The sequence below is a fragment of the Megascapheus bottae genome, chromosome 2 (genome assembly GCF_031878675.1).
Source record: "Megascapheus bottae isolate mThoBot1 chromosome 2, mThoBot2.hap1, whole genome shotgun sequence".
Classification (NCBI taxonomy): domain Eukaryota; kingdom Metazoa; phylum Chordata; class Mammalia; order Rodentia; family Geomyidae; genus Megascapheus; species Megascapheus bottae.
This window is the reverse complement of record NC_143510.1, coordinates 4,406,416-4,418,443: the sequence shown is the minus strand read 5'-3', so window position 1 is coordinate 4,418,443 and position 12,028 is coordinate 4,406,416. Positions and strand designations below refer to the sequence as shown.

The following is a 12,028-nucleotide window of genomic DNA, read 5'->3' as shown; positions in this document are numbered from 1 at the left end:
GCTCAGGCCCTGAGCTCAAGCCCAGGACTGGCAAAAAAAAAAAAAAAAAAAATGATGCTTATCTAAATCAGCTCCAAAAAATGGAAATAAGAAGGTTTGGGGATTTTTTTTTTTTGCACTGTTCACCACTATTTCTTTCATTTTTCCCCCTTTTAGTTTATTCCCTGTCATCACTGTTTTTGACTTCTGTACCTTTGTCTTGTATATAAGTTTATCTGATTTGGGGAAGGGAAAGGGAATCACAGAAATGGTAGGACAAAAGTGAACCAAAGTAACAGAGATATTCTTTGGATACTAGGTTGGAAACACTATGTTTACAACTTGGGGGAGAAGGGAGTGGAGGGGAGGGAGTGGAAGAAAATGAGGGAATGGGTAACACTGCTCTAAAAGAAATGTGGCTTAGTGGTAGAGTGCTTGCCTGGCATTCATGAAGCCCTGGGTTCAATTCCTCAGTACCACATATACATAAAAAAACTTGGAAGTGGCACTGTAACTCAATGTTATAGTGCTAGCCTTTAGAAAAGAAAAAGCTCAGAGACAGTGCCCAAGCCCTGAGTTCAAGTCCCAGGACTGGCAGAAGGAGGAGGAGGAGGAGCAAAAATATATTCATTACCTTATTATATAACTGTAACCCTTCTGTACATCATCTTTACAATAAAATTTAAGTTAAAAAAGAACAAAACTCATGTACTCAAAAATAAATAAATAAAAATTTTAAAACTTGGAAAAAAAGTACCAGTTGAAAACCTGTATGGGAAAAGAATTTAAATGGTGAATTCTACTAAATATGAAAAAGGTGGTATTGGTTATAATATGTGGTTTATATATTTATAACAAGAAGAAAACTGGGAGGGTAGAAGGGTAAAGTTTGGGGAACTACTTATACACATTGTTGTATCGCTCATAGTGGTACAAATAAGAAACACTCAAAAAGCCAAAGAACAGAATCAAGTACCTTCAAAGCACCTTGCAAACTCACCATGGGTTCCACATCAAAGAATGACTAGTCCAGTCGCTAAGGTCTGGAATATACCCAACATGCCCATGATTATTCATACAGAATTTAATTTTTAGTAATATTACCACATACATCGGTGGAAATAGCATTTTCTGAGTATTTTCACATGGTTGTCTGGTTTTTTAATATCCTTTCCCAAATCCACTGAGATAGATGGAAAACTATACAGCCAACATCAAGCCTATCACAAGCAAGAAGCAAGACTAATGCAGGTTTCTGATGTTTATGTGACTTCCGCATGCAGTGGACATGTAAGGATCACATAAGGAGGAGCTGAGGAGACAGATACCCTATACCTCCTTAGTACAACAATACTATACATACACATCATTAACTGGATAGTTCTGTGCACCTGTTTGTTTTTTGTTTTGTTTTTTGTTTTTTTGAACTCTGGGCCTGGGCACTGTCCCTGAGCTCCTCAGTTCAAGGCTACCGCCCTCTCACTTGGGCCACAGTGTCACTTCCAGCTTTGAACTCCTGCTTGCTACAATTTTTTTTAAATCCTTTCTTCAAGACAATTCATTAAAAAAAAAAGAACTGAAACAATTATATTGAAAATAATTGAAGAAATTGACTAGACTAGGCTTCTTTCAATCATATATTAAAAACTCCTAACAATCAATAAAGTAATACAGTATACCAATAAGGAATAAATGAATTCAACCTACTATACATATATAAAGCACTTTATTCCAAAACAGCAAAAGAGAACAACTCCTAACTGACTTTGTAGATGTGACCAAAAAAAAAGTCTACTGTAAAAATTACAATTTCTGTCCATTACAGTGACTCATGCCTGTAATCCTAAGTATTCAAGAGGCTCAGATCTGAAGATCTTGGTTCAAAGTCAACCCAGGCAGGAAAGTCCATGAGACTCTTAGTTCCAATTAACAAGCAAAAAACTGGAAGTGAAGCCTCAGGGGGTAAAACATTATCTTTTTGGAAAAAAGCTCAGAAACAGCATCCAGACTCTGAGTTTAAGGTCTGGGACAGGCACAAAATAAGAATTATTACCATGGTCCGGGAGTTTGGCCTAGTGGTAGAGTGCTTGCTTAGCATTCATGAAGCCCCGGAGTCCATTCCTTGGTACCACATACACAGAAAAAGCCAGAAGTGACACAGTGCTCAAATGGTAGAGTACTAGCCTTGAGCACAGAGAGGCTTAGGAACAGTGCCCAGGCCCTGAGTTCAATCCCTGAGGTTTCGGGGGGGGGGGGATAATAATAATTATTATTACTATTTGTTCATATTCAGAGATCCATAATACAACACCTGATAGATGCAGCTCTCCAAAGTTGACAATAAAGGTAAATCTAATTTCACAAACTAAAATCCTGAGGCTGGGCACAGCAGCACACCTCTGTAATCTCAACCACACAGAAGGCAGAGATCATGAGGATCATGGCTCCAGGCCAGTCTGGACAAAATGTTACCAAAGCTCTACTATAACAAACAAACTAAACCAGGTAGTGTAGGTCTGAAACCCTAGTTATTCAAGAGTCAGAGATAAAGGCCTAGGTTAGCCCCAGGCAAAAACCCAGATATTATCTGAAAAAACAAACTAAAAGCAAGCAGGGCTGAGGGTGTGGTTCAAGTGATAAGAGTACTTCCTTAAAAACTGTAAGTGCCCTGAGATCTAACCCCAATAGAGCACCAAAAGACAAGTAAAAGAAGAAATCTTAGCAACTACTGAGAGAAACAGAGTGCTATGTCTTGGTCTTTCCTGGCCCCATGGTGAGTCCATGAGCCTCATCTGCCCACAGGAACATTTGGATATTTTTCTTGTTTTTTGTTTGTTTGTTTTGTTTTTGTTTTTGTTTTTTTTTTTACTTCTTTCTGAGCCCAGGACTAGAACTCACTACCAGACACTTTGAGCACATTGGCAGGCATCCTACCATCTGAGCCATGCACCAACCCCCTTGGTTCTTGTTCTTGCTGAAGAAACAGATGGAAAAGCATGGCCACTTATGAAGACTGATCCCAAAGTTAATCCTGAGAGTTCTGCAGGCCAGGCTGCTCATTCAGCTATTTGCTTTATATCTACAACCCAATAGGCTTCAATGTCACATTGTTATAATAAAGGCTTTGTGCATGCTTGGCAAACACCCTACCACTGGGCCTCACTCCTGGTCCCACTAAGATAGTTGTATAACACCTGTTACCCTCACTACTAAAAAGCTGAAATAGGATGTTCATGGTTCCAAGTTAACCTAAGCAGAAAAATCCCTTATCCCTAACTACAAAGTAGTACTAGAACTGGTTAACTGGAGATAAGAGTTTCCAGGCCTAGCAGGCTTCACCCCTCCCCTTAGATCCTTACATCTCAGCTCCCTAGTAGCTAGGATAACAGGTATGAGCCACCAGCACTAGGCTCAAATATAATTCTTAAACATTCAGAAAGACCGAATAATAATCCTAGTGTTATGAAAATTGCCCCACTGGCTTGGCTGTCATTCGCTTCAAATAAAGCCTGAGCCGAAGGAAAACTATTTTAGCACTCTGAGAAGATTAAACAGTTAATCCATTGGGAAACCAAGATAAACAACAGAATTCATAAATCCCCCTTCCAGAGGCAATGTTACATAGAACAACAAAAAATGTTTTCCCTGAATAGAAGTATCCTAATGTTATATGGTATGCATATACTTTTATCTGAAATACGTCTTTCTATCGATGTGTTTTCCTTCTGGATCTAAAAGTCAGATGATGTCAGTTCATCCATACTTTTTGACACAAAAGAGCCATTTTTAAGCCAAAGACACACAGGTGAGTTTCGACATGAAATCATGATTCTAAGTCAGCTTCTTTTGAGGAAAAATGGATGAGAACTTAAAAGATTGTGCAGATGATGGTATTAACTGCCAAGGTAATTTCTGCTTTCCTGGCTTCACTAAACTGGATTTTCTAGTGCATCCTTCACTACCCTATAATTATACATCAAAATACTAACCAATTAGCAGGTAGGATGGCTAAAGCTCCGGGGAAGTAATAAACAAGAGACAGGAAATGTTATCCAGTGCCACAAATTACAAACAGATGCACTACAAGTCTACTGAAATTTGAACTCCAGGCTTTGGACTTTTGCTCAGCTTTTTCCACTCAGGCCTAGCATCCTCCCACTCCAGCCAGAGCTCCACTTCGGACTTCCTGGTGGTTAATTGCAGGTATGTATTTCATGGCTTTCCTGCCTAGGGATAACGTCACACTCCGATCTCATCCTCCTGAGTAGCTAGGATTTGGATTACAGATGTGAGCCCCTGGTGCTCAACAGTTTAGCCATATTTTTTTAACTTCTTAAACCGTACCTGAAAAAGAAGAATCAACACATGATGACTTTTGTCTTTGTCTTTGGTGTTTTGCTGTTGTTGCTGTTGTTGTTTTTGCCAATCCTAGGGCTTACACTCAGGGACTGAGCACTGTCCTTGGGCTTTTTCCTCAAGGCTAGCACTCTGCCACTTAAACCATAGCACCACTTCCAGCTTTTCTATGTAGGTGGTACCAAGGAATCGAACCCAGGTCTTCGTGCATGCACTCTACCACTAGGCCGAATTCCCAGCCCTCAACATATGTTTTAGGCATACAAAAATTCCATGATTTTTGTCCTGCATCATCTGCTGGTTCTTCAGCCCCTTCTCTTTTATTCTATTACTTTCTGAAACAAACACATATGAGTAAGGTGAGCAAGGCACATATATGTATGTATATATGCATATATATGTCTATATGTATGTGTATATATGATATGCATACATATATATTTATATTCCAAATAGGGTATGATATAATGTTTCCCTAATGCTTGGAGTCCAATTTTTGCATGACTAAGTATAACCAATATTAAATCGTTTCAAATTTATTTCAAATATGTTTTTGTGTCTAGAAAGATACTTATTAAATTGAAATTAATGAAACATCCTTAAATACTTAGAAGTACATTTAAGAACACAGAAATAAGGGTTTGGGCGGAGGGAAATGGGACAAAAACATGAGAAGGGGTATCAATGTATGTGAAGTAATACTCCTTCTATCTGGCAAATATAACTGTTAATTACATTTAAAAAAAGAAGAACACAAAAATAAACATCAGAAATCTAAGTTTCAGTTCTAACCCTTTCTTTTTGCTCACACCAGGGCTAGAACTCTAGGTTCTGGCACTCTGCCACAATAGTCAAACCTCTAGCCTTGCTTTTGTAATTATTTTTTAGATGAAATCTCAAACTGTTCTGCATGGACTCCTTCTGATCCCTAGCTGTGTGTCCCAAAGCACCTTGAAGAAGAAAAAAACAACTATTACAGTTAAACCACACTGTGTGGGCTGGGAGCATGGCCTAGTGGTAGAGTGCTTGCCTAGTGTTCACAAAGCCCTGGGTTCAATTCGTTGGTACCACATACACAGAAAAAGCCAGAAGTAATGCTGAGGCTCAAATGGTAGAGCTCTAGCCTTGAGAAAGCCCAAGGATAGTACCTAGGCTCTGAGTTCATGCCCCAGGACTGGAAAAACTAAAACTAAAACAAAAAACCATACTGTGTGTGTGTGTGTGTGTGTGTGTGTGTGTGTGTGTGTGTGTGTGTGTCTAACCACTCTAAAAGCAGATACCCAATATTTGTTTTTCTGTATTCTCAGGTCATGGTTAAAGATCTTCATGTGTCTGTCAACAGTTTCATTTGTGCTGGTACCAGGGCTTGAACTCAGGGTCTCAAGCTCATTTGACTTGCTTGTTCAACCTCCAGAATAGCTAGAATTATAGACACGAGCCACCAGTGCCTGGCAACAGCTTTATTTTATACTATATTATGTAACAGTGCTCACCAATACATATAAAAATGCAAACTATGTATGTTCAAGCTATATGTGTTTATACATGTTTAAAGTTTCTAGAAAGCAATTTATTTTTTGTTAGCCTTGAGCTGAAGAGCTCAAGGACAGAGCTCCCAGAGTTCAAGCCCTACAACCAACAGAGCAAAACAAAAATAATTTTAAAAATTGATGAAATTCATTTTAATACTTAATATTAGTGCAATCAAAATTCTAACATGTAATCAATATAAAGATTATCAAAATTATTACATTCATTTTTTTTCAGACTGAGTAAAGTCACTATGTAGATCAACTTTGACCCAAGGTTTTTCTCTTTGTGTGCTGAAATGGGGCTTGAACTTAGGGCCCAAGTACTGTTTCTTAACTTTTCTACCCAAAGATAGTGCTCCATCCCTTGAGCCATGGCTCTACTTTCATCTTTTTGTTGGTTAATAGGAGATAAAAGTCTCATGAACTTTTTCTGTGCAGCCTAGCTTGGAACCTCAGATCTCAGTTTAGCCTCTGGCTAGACTTACAGGTATGAGCCACCAGAGCCCAGGAAAACAAACTTCTATCTGAAATACATTATCAGTATTTAGACTTCATGAGCATTACAGTTGAAAAAGTAGATCTATATAACCAAGGTGCTCTAAGAATACTCAAAAAGTTTCCAATAAGCAAATCAAAGACTAGATTTTAAATTAAAATTAAAAAATTAGTTTCTCAGTAGCATTACTCATAATTCAGGTATTCAAATAGCCATACAGGGTTGGTCAGCAATGCTATCTTCTGACTCCATATTGACTCCAATGAAAGACAACATAACTCAAATGTACTCTACCTAGAAAGTACATTACAAACATTCTTCCCAAATGAGAAACTTTCTGTTCAATATCTTTTTCTGATTCATAAATATCAAGTCATTGTTTTGAGAAACATATAACAGTCATGGGTTTTATTATATTTATAGTTCTCTAATAAAACACAAGCACCAGGAAGCTTTTGCATGTTTACCTGAATGGAGTCAATGCTATTATCTATTACTCCGTAACTCACTAGAATGAAAGGGTTCCAATTAATAAAAATCACTCCATGATTCATTGAGAAGAAAAAGCAGGTCAAAGGTTGATTGTATGTGTAAAATGATATTTTGTATTAGTCTGTTATTGTTTTGGTTGTGTCTGTAGCAGTACTGGGATTTTGAACTCAGGGCCTTAATACCTGCTAAGCAGGTACTGCTAGCCCTTCAAGTTGTTTGTTTGTTCTCTCCCCCTCCTCTCTCTTTCTCTCCCCCTCTCTCTTTCTCTTTTTTTGTCCTGGAACTTAAACTTGGAGTCTAGGTGCTGATTCTGAGCTTTTTTGCTCAAGGCCAAGTCTTCTATCACTTGAGGGACAACTTTACTTTCTCCTTTTTTGGTGGTTAACTGGAGATAGGTGGTCTCAGACTTTCCTGCCCAAGACTTTGGACCATGATCCTTGGATCTCAACTTACTGAGTAGCTAAGATTACAGGCATAAGCCACCAGTGCCCAGCTCATATTAATTTCTTTACCCTATAAATGAAACCTGTAATTGGAGAGTCAGATTGGAGGACTTGGAAACATTTCTGGGAGCATAACTGGTTGATTTAAGTTCAGGCTTCTCTTTCTTAGCCTATCTTTTCTTCTAGCAATGTCAAGACATGAATGAATGACTTGTCAAAATCACTCCTTTGTCATGGAACTAGTTTGGGACCAGGAAGAAGTAATTGACCTTAGGTTAACTAACACTTTGCAAAGCAAGTTCTTGCCTCTTGCCTATACACAGTTAATGGTTAAGAACTTGGGCTGCCAATCCTTTGATGCCCCTTCAGTAAGAGGGCCAACAGGCACAGCAGGATCTAAGCCATAAATTATTGTGAACAGTTACAAATGTGTACATGACATAAAACATCTTTTTTGTTTGTTTGTTTGTTTTGTTTTGTTTTGCCAGTCCTGGGCTTGAGCTAGGGCCTGAGCACTGTCCTTGGGCTTTCCTCAAGGCTAGTGTTCTACCCTGAGCCACTGCACCATTTCTGGCTTTTTTCTATGTATGTGGTACTGAGGAATCGAACCCGGGTCTTCGTGCATGCTAGGCAGGCACTCTACCACTAGGCCAAACTCCCAGCCCCGACATAAAACATCTTAGTAGTCAGTCCAGACTCTGATATATGGCATAGGAGGTTGAGATCTGAGGATCACAGTTCAAAGCCAGTCAAGGGCAGGAAAGTCTGTGAGACTTTTATCTCCAATTAACCACTAAAAAGGTGGAATAGGAGATGTGGTATAAGTGGTACCTTTAGCCTTGAGCTAAAAAGAAAAAGCTAAGGGACAGCACTCAAGCCCCAATACTGACACTTAACAAGCAAATATTCAAGTAGCTTAAAAATCCTAAAATGGTATGTGAAACAAAGGTATATCTATTCTGTGTAAAATAAGTCTAGAGGGTATTTCTGTTCAGACCAGAGAACAATGTATTTCATTAAAAAAAAAAAAAGTCCAAAATTTCACCAAATGGAATCCTTACACTGTGGATTGCTACGTTCTGTTACCATATACTATACAGCCTTTCTCTACCAAAATCAGACCCACATATATCCACCTACAAAGTCCTCACCTGCATATCAAAACTACATACAACTGATTTATCTGGTACTATCATCTCAGGGTCATCCAGGACTGTTTACATGGCTTGGAAGCAGTGACAGACATAACATATGGTCAACACAATGTGCTAGTATATTCTAAAGAATTCACATGTACAAATTATGGGAAAGCAAATTCCCATAAATACCATTTCTGTTTGAATTCATAGTCTATATTCTTTCCTTACCTTCTATGCTAGATTCTGCTAACCAAGACTGCTTTCCTGGCCTTTCCTTACCCTTCCTTTACCCTAGCAAAGTTATTAAGTTGTATAGACAAAAGAAAGTTAATATCAATGAAGGGGGGACAGGAGGGAGCTCATCTATCAATGCATACAAAGCCCCTGAGTAACCAAAAGACAGAACTAGAACTTCAAAGCTTTATAACAGGCCTTTCTAAACAGTCATAAAACTGTCACCTATCCCGGTGATTGTTTCCTGATCTGTAAAATATTATAATATAGGGGGGGTTGAATTTGAAGTTTCCAATTCATTTTCTTAAGTAGATTAAAGATATCATGTATATAAAATAACCATTTCTATATCTAATCAAGATTTGTCACTAATATACCGGCAACTAAATAACTATAGTAATGCTCATAGGACGTAGTTTTTAAAACCTCCTTCCAGAGTGCAAGATTTTTTTTTTCTGTCTCACAAACTGGGATGTCTGGGGAAGTTTGGGGGAGGGGGGTTGGGGGGGAAGAGCAGAGTATTTGTGTCATCTTTCAAGACACTGAATAAAGAGAAATGAATCAACAGAGGCCTCTCAGAGTGGGGAGAGCCGTGCACTGTGGGAAAGCCATACACTGTGGCTCTACGATGAATGCTTCATTAATTTTTTAAAAACAGTCTGATGATGTTGCAAATTTTTTGCCATGATCCAACTGTCAAGGGTTCTCCTTCTTATAGTGTATAAAAATAAAATGAAGAATCTAAATGACACTGCCAACTCATGTCTGGTTCTACAACGCTGGCGTTTCAAAGCCCACCACGCAGGCAGCAGGTCTGCCGCCCACAGGTAGTACGGGCAGCACCCTGGGCGCCCGCTCGGGATGCGCGAACCCCACCCAATCCCGCCCCACCGCCCCCGCGGAACCCCGGGCGTCTCTCCACCCACATGTTGGGGGGCAGATTTTGCCCTGGAGTCCTGTCCCTCTCTGCAGCCTTCAGAGGCCGGCTCTGTCGCCTGCACACACACCCCCTCCCCGGGGCGCGCAGCCCGAGGCCCTGGAGGGCGCAGCCGGCCGTGGAAACAACCCGAGTGGGCGCGCGGACAGCGCCACGCTTTGTCTCCCGCCTGCCGGGGGAGGGGGAGAGGCCACACACACGCACACACACACACACACACAGACACACACAGACACACACACACACGCACGCACGCACGGCGCAGCCCCGCGCAGCTCCGGCTCCACCGACAAAACCAGGGCCGCCGGAGGGGAGGCCGAGCCTGCCTGAGGGGAGCGTGGCTCGCTCGCTCGCCCGCGGGCTGCGGAGTCGGGGTACCCGGTTGAAAGGTGTAGCGGGGAGGGGGCCACCCCGATCGTCACAGCCGCCTCCGGCCCGCGTCCCCCCCCCTCACGGCACGGTCCAGGGTGGGAGGAGAGGGTGAGGGTCCCGGCGCCCCTCCTCCACGCGCGCCGGGCCCACGGGAGGGCAGGCGGCAGGAGGACACCGGCCGACCGCCTCAGCCTCCACCGCGGCCCGGATACCACTCAGGTGTCTCCGCCTCAGCAGAGGGGCGGTGAGCGCCGCGCCCCGCGCCCCGCGCCCGCGCCCCGCGCCCCGCGCGCTCCTCCTCACCTGACAGCCACCCTCACGGAGCTCTCGTCCGGGGCGCCCCACATGCTGGCAACCGAGCCGGGTCCCTGGGCCTCGCGCTCTCTCTCCTCGCTCTCTCTCTCTCTCCGGTCTATGTCCGCACGACGACGACGACGACGACACAGAGGCGCCACGCCCGGGTGCGGGGCTGCGCGGCAAGGGCGGCCCGCTCACCTCCGCCGCGCTCCAGCCATGTTGGGCGACTGAATGGAAAGGTGGCGGTGGCGGCGGCGGCGGCGGCGGCGAGGCCGCGGCTGGCGCAGGTGATTGACAGGCGCGCGCGGGCCCGCCCCCTCCCCTCCCCCTCCCGCACCCCTGCCTCCCTTCCACACCTCTGCCCCCTCCCAGGCCACCCCGCACCTCCCTCGGGCTGGAGGGGTGGGGACGCGGCGACTCGGTGGCCTCCGGAGGCCGCGTGAGTGCGCCCTGCCCCCTCCGGTGGGGACGCGGCCTCCAGCGGCCGGCCGGGAGGACTGGGAGCCGGCTGGCCCTGCCCTGCCCCCCAGCACTGCGTCAGCGCCCGCCCCCAGCCTGCGGAGGGGGGGTAGAGCCACGCCCCGCCGGGCACTGCCAGGCGCAGCTGGACGGGGAGGACGCTGGAGGGAGGGCAGGGCACCGCTGCCCGCGCCCCGGGGGCACCAGCCCTGGGAGCCTTTCTTCCAGACTTCTGAGGGTGACGCAGCCCCGTAAAACCTTTCCAAATCCCCGCAGAGCCTGCCAGGAGCTGACCAGCTGCTGCCCAGTTTTATGGACGCTTTGTGCCTCCCTCGTGGCCCCAGTGTCCCCTCTGCAAGCTTGGACTTTGACCCCCTTTTCCCTCGGCCCAGGCCGCGTGTGCCTGGCGGCTCCCCTCCCCCGCGCTGGACTTGGGGTTCGCGCTGACCTGGCTCCTGGCCTTTGTCCACCGGAGTCTGTCTGCCTCCGTCCTCATTTACCAGCCGCCGATTTATTCTGACTGCCCCAGTGGGTTTCAGTGCCATCACTGGCAACCTTGGAAAATGAACTGGACCTTGGTACTGCCCGGTGTTCCCAGGACTGAATTGTGAAAGTGACTCAGGCCTAATCCTAGCTGCTCAGGAGGCTGAGATCTGAGAAACTTGGTTCCCAACCAGCCAGAGGAGAAAGTCTGTTAGATGCTGAACTCCAAGTAAACATCAAAAACAAACAAACAAAAAAACTACAAGTGGAGCTTTGGCTTAAATGGTCGAGTGCTAGCCTTGAGCCGAAAAGGCTCAGGGACAAGTACCCAGGCCCTTCCTCAGTGCAAGCCCCAGGACATACAGACACATATGCACAAAGAGTTGTGTAGTCAGCATCTCCCAACCGATTTTCTCTTCCTGCTGCACCTCCCCCCCCCAAAAAAAAACAACTTCTCCCAGTCCCAGGTTGCTAACAACATTGTTCCAGTGTGGTTTTTGCTGTGGCCCTACATGCCTTTGAATAGCCCTGTGGAAAGTCTTTGTTAGCTTTGCCACAGAGAATCCTTTGTGGACTGCTGTATACATTACTGTAAATAAACATGTGGCTTTGCACAGAACGGGGTAATAGATTAAATGGTACAATCCAAAGAAAGACACTGACCAAGTATATATAACAACAACAACAACAAAAAAATCACACACTCAGCAGAAACACAAATGTGGACCTAAATCAGCAGCACACTTTGGAACAACAGCAACGAAAAAGAAATATGAAGATCTAAACCAATGGGAAAGTGTATAAGGTAT

General features: G+C 44.1%; 1 protein-coding gene across 10 annotated transcripts in view; it reads right to left on the bottom strand.

Moving 5' to 3' along the window:
- The window catches only part of Kif21a (kinesin family member 21A), a 132,933-nt gene extending 122,355 nt beyond the window's left edge, over positions 1–10,578 (bottom strand). For 5 of the 10 annotated variants that reach the window (XM_090319833.1, XM_090319840.1, XM_090319861.1 and 2 more), the window contains exon 1: positions 10,284–10,578. In XM_090319833.1, the coding sequence (XP_090175959.1) occupies positions 10,284–10,327 (44 nt within the window). In that variant the 5' untranslated portion in view covers positions 10,328–10,578. The remainder of the gene's footprint in view (positions 1–10,283) is intronic. The other 5 variants (XM_090319839.1, XM_090319844.1, XM_090319841.1 and 2 more) reach the window with 2 other exon arrangements.
- Between the last annotated feature and the right edge of the window lie 1,450 nt (positions 10,579–12,028).